Source organism: Adiantum capillus-veneris, chromosome 25 (assembly GCF_014529385.1).
Source record: "Adiantum capillus-veneris isolate H3 chromosome 25, ASM1452938v2, whole genome shotgun sequence".
Lineage (NCBI taxonomy): Eukaryota > Viridiplantae > Streptophyta > Polypodiopsida > Polypodiales > Pteridaceae > Adiantum > Adiantum capillus-veneris.
In genome coordinates, this window is record NC_140955.1 from 140,699,837 (window position 1) to 140,704,257 (window position 4,421).

Below are 4,421 nucleotides of genomic sequence, written 5' to 3' on the forward strand. Positions count from 1 at the left end.
GATTTACAAGGCTTTACGGGCTCGGAACGAGTCCCTTCATTTAAAAATAATCCCGTCATTTAAATTACAACGTCCGCTCTAGGCGCAAAAATGTTGTACACACATACACATGGGTTTGAAGGGGACTCCTGCTTATCCTATGCTCTTTATCGGCATCTTTGGATGGTCATTCCGTACTCCCGTCAACACCCCCCCCTTCCTGTTTCTTGTCATCCCCGACAAGACTTGTCTTTGCTCAATTGCTTTCCTCGGGGCCGGCTTTCTTCTGCTGCTTAAGATACTCGTTGAAGGCGAGCATCATCTATTCCAGTTAGTCTTCTTCTTGTGGCCTTAAAATCCTCGAGAATGGATTATCTCGGTCATGAAGCGTGAAGGCCACAAAACGGGCGAGCAAGTCCTTGCATGCAGACATGAAGACCATGGAATCATACTCGAAGAAGCTTGTATAGAATGCTTCTTCAAATGTCTGCATGTAGGTGTTTGGCAAGAACATTATGCGGGCAAACAGGCCAAATATTATCTTCATTTTCGGGGTGTCGTTGAGGTTGAACACCAGGCCTTTCATTCCTTCTAGGAATGTCATCCACCTCAATCTTGTGTGCTCCGTGTTTCTGAAGGTGTTGATGCAAGCAGACAGCATGTGACAGATTTTCAACGTCATTTTGCATGCTATGGTGCTTGCCCTTCACTTGTCTGATCATTTGAGTGATGGCCTTGCGCATGTATCCAATGGAGGGCTCTTCCTTCCTTCGGCTCACCCTGTGTTCAACTCACCGAATACAGGGTAGTTTAGCCAATGCGAATGGTCTTTAATCACCTGTTCAAAATCTTCCCATCTCCTGCGTCTGAGTATGGGGCAAAAAGTCGGGTCGATCTGAATATGGAGGGGAGCAAAGGAGTTAATGGTGGCACTTTGTTTGTTCTTTGCCAGATACTCCTCCTTCCATTTTGGTCTGAGATCTTGAAGCTTTGCGCATCCCACCCACTCAAATCTACTGTGCCATAGGATCCTTCATGGTCTAGCAGCAGCATTGGCATGAACTTCTTCTTGGTTTCAATCATTTCCCATCGTAGGATGGTGTAGGTTAGGGATGGCTCCTGCATTACTTCTCTGACTCTCTCTGGTGTGAAGAATTTGATGAGATCAGAGGAGAGTAGTGCCTGCTCGAAGAGGGCATTCCTGGCCACAACCTTCTGTGTGGTGAGCCAATGGTCAAGCACGGCTCGAACTTCTCTGGGTCTTTTTACACCTGGGGTAGTAGATGTCCCTGCCTCCTCCTACTCTTGTGTGTCGTGGCTGGTGTCTATTAGCTCTGTCTCCGCCTCTTCGACAACTACTACTTCTCCTTTTTCTCTTGGTGTTAGGCTCTGAATGCGCTCTACTTTAGACAGTTGTGACAGGAGGTCCAAGACTTCTTTTGTTATGTTCTCCAATGCACTATTTAGGGTCTTTAAGTCCACCTCTTGGTCTTTTTTTGCTTTGTGTAGGGCTTCCTCCATTGCTGACTTGGATGTTTGTTCTGTTTCGTATTTCTCCCGGAGATTGTCATTTTGTGCACGGAGAGCTGTGACCAGTTCTTGTTCTATAGACGGAATAAGCATTGGATTCTCTAGGAAGGAATCCAACTGCCTAGCTTGATCCGCTACTCTTCGTTTAAGTGTGTCGATGGCCACTTGCTGGCACCAAGCAACCTCCACTGATTCCGTTGCGCTTTTGTGGGCTTGCTCATAAAGTTTTTCTTTATTTTCGAGCGCCAGTTTCGAGCTCTGTGCCACACTAGCCTGCAGATCCTTATGAGCCTTCTCGTCTTCATATTGCTTCTGATACTTGTCTCTTTTCTGGCTCATGCGCTCGATCTGGGATTCTCTTCTTTTTAAATCCTCGAGGAGCGCCATATTCGTCTTTTCTAGCTCTTTGTTAGCCTTGCGCAACTCCTTGGCTTCTTTGTTCCGTGCCTCCACCTCCTTCTCTTTGTTTTTCAATTTTGTATTAATACTGGCGACGGCCAGGCTAAGATCTGCATTGTTTTCTTGCTCCTTCTCGAGCGCCATGACCGTCCGCAGGTCTTCTTTAGCTATTTCTTCTGCCAGCTTCCGAATGAGGGCTGACCTAGCTAGGTTTGTAGTGGGGAGTTGAAACTGGGGTGGGATAGAGATTGTTTGGCTGGTGGAGGCCTCTTCTTCCTTCTTCTCTTCTACCTCTTTCCGTGGACCCAGAGTCATTGGACTTATGTCCGTCATTATTGCATCGGGTGCCACCGGCGCATCTTCTTGCTTGTCTTCTCTGATTCTTCAAAAAATAGGCGTCATGAGGACCGCCTCCTGTTTGCTTTTCCACCACTCCTACATAATTTTCTTTACGTCCTTGAACACAGGTTCTTCTTCCAGGCTTGGTGTAGTTGATGTGGAGGGTGTGGCCTCCGTCCCGAGGTTTTCTTGCGTTGTTTGCAAGCCTTCGGGAGGCACACCTGCTCCCGTTACCTCTTCATTTTTGGTTCGTTCAGCCACAGAGTCAATCATCATGGGGTCTTCTTGCATTTTTAGCAAGCCCTCCGATTGCTCTCCTTGTGTAGATGGTTTACCCGTTTCTGTTTCAGTGTGTTCACAGGTACACATTTTGATCCGTTCGGCTTCTGCGGCTTCTTCTTCTGTAATTGGAATTTCTACCGTTAAATCCTGTAGGCTGAATCCCATGGCCGCTTTTGCCTCATCATAAGAATATCCGGCCACCATAAGGTCTCCTAGTGTCAAGACTGCCTGCTGTTCTACTGTTAATGGCCTTGGTAATATTGGCTCTTCTAGTTGGAAGGCCTCTGGTTTCTCCTTTGTTATCTCTGTTCGTACAAACTCCGGTGTTTCTAACAATGTGATGGGCTGGAGGGTGGGTGTAGGGCTTGCTGATCTTCATTCTAAAGCAATGTCAATCATAAGTTGCATTGCCCGCTCTCCCTCTATTATGTTAAGTTCTTCTTGCAAAGGGTGGGAAGTGTTGGATGGCACTTCTTCTTCGTCTTTTTCTTTGTCCTTCTCTTCTGCAGTTGGCTTTTCAATTTCCGGTGTAGGCTCTACTTCTTTGTTTGTGGTTCCTACTTTCTTAGTCAGCTTTGCCGTTTGCTCTTCCGTTGCCGCAGCTGGTTTCTCTGCCTCCTTGACGGGTGTTTCAATCGGTGTCTCAATTGTTACTAGTGGCCTGACATCCATCTTTTTCTTTGTTCTGAGCTCTTTGGGCTTGTTCGTGGCTTCTTCAAGAGCCTTTCTTGCCTTCTTGGCTGCCTGCTCCAACGCTGCAGGGCTTACGGCCGGTCTTTTGGGTGCTAGCCCCTTTGCTTTGATCCTCTCGCGCATCGTTTCCGCGAGGCTCTTTTTACGTTCTTCTTTTTGTTCTGATGGGGGCTTTTCACAAGCCAAGCTCCCATACCCCTCTTCTCTCGTCCCCACCCCATGAAAACCCCCTCTTAGGGGGGGAGTGATAAAAGACATTGGAACCTTGCGGGGTAGCCCATCCCCACCTTGCCTCCTTTTTTCTTCACTGTTGCCCCGCCGTGTGTCCCTTTTCCTCTCCTCCACTCAAAAGGTCAACCCCCTCTCTCTTCCCCTTGTCCTTTCTCCTTTCTCTCTCCCCTCAAACTACCCCACCTCTCACCAATAATGCATTATAACTCACCAATAATGCACCCTAACTCACATGCAACTTACCCTATCTTCCAAAATAGTATACCCCATGCCCTCTTTCTCTCTCCTATCGTATCCCACGACCCAAATACCCCCCTCTCTCTCTAAAGGGCGCCATATCTCTTGTCTTGTAGCTAAATAACCTTCCCCACACTCACACACGCTCAGTTTCACTGAAAAAGGTGCCCACAGACCCATCCCCACCCATTGGTTACCTGATTTTTCTTGTTATCACACACATCTGCACACAGATTCACCTCTGAACACACTCCCCTCTCTCCCCTCTTGTAACTACTTTATTCTCCATGTCACCTCTCACTTTTTTTCATCAAACCATCTCTCTCTCTTAGTCTCTCTCTCATGAGACTGCTGTTCTGGCACATATACACACAGCCAGACAAGTGGGGCCCACAGTCACATGGCCTATGTAGATAATGATTTCTTCATATCTAAATTCTAGAATTCCTCCCCCCTCCTCCCCTATATAAAGAGGGGTCACCATCACACTAAATACACACACACCATCACCAAAGAGTACACTATGCACTGTGTGTACCTAGTGTGCACACACACACACCCACACCATCACCATCACCGCAATCACCATGCTCGTCTTGAGCATGACCTCTACACCCTTGGGCTATGGAAGATGAAGGGAAACTAAATGAAGGATGATGGCCATAACCCTCGTGCGAGTCTTCGCCATCAACTCCCACCTATCTGCCATGTGCTCTACCACACTCTCCCTT

The 4,421-nt window shown here is 47.5% G+C and overlaps 1 protein-coding gene and 1 pseudogene across 1 annotated transcript; both read right to left on the reverse strand.

Annotated features, from left to right (window-relative positions):
- Positions 1-1,278: 1,278 nt before the first annotated feature.
- LOC147425762 (uncharacterized) lies at positions 1,279-2,241 on the reverse strand. Its single transcript, XM_086499525.1, has one exon. It carries the CDS (start codon positions 2,239-2,241, stop codon positions 1,279-1,281), a length of 963 nt encoding a protein of 320 aa, XP_086355651.1.
- Positions 2,242-2,798: 557 nt separating this feature from the next.
- LOC147425763 (uncharacterized) lies at positions 2,799-3,345 on the reverse strand (annotated as a pseudogene).
- Positions 3,346-4,421: the final 1,076 nt, after the last annotated feature.

What these genes read in the sequence shown, in the direction of transcription:
- LOC147425762 (XM_086499525.1), bottom strand. Translation starts at nt 2,241, where the DNA reads ATGACGGACATAAGTCCAATGACTCTGGGTCCACGGAAAGAGGTAGAA.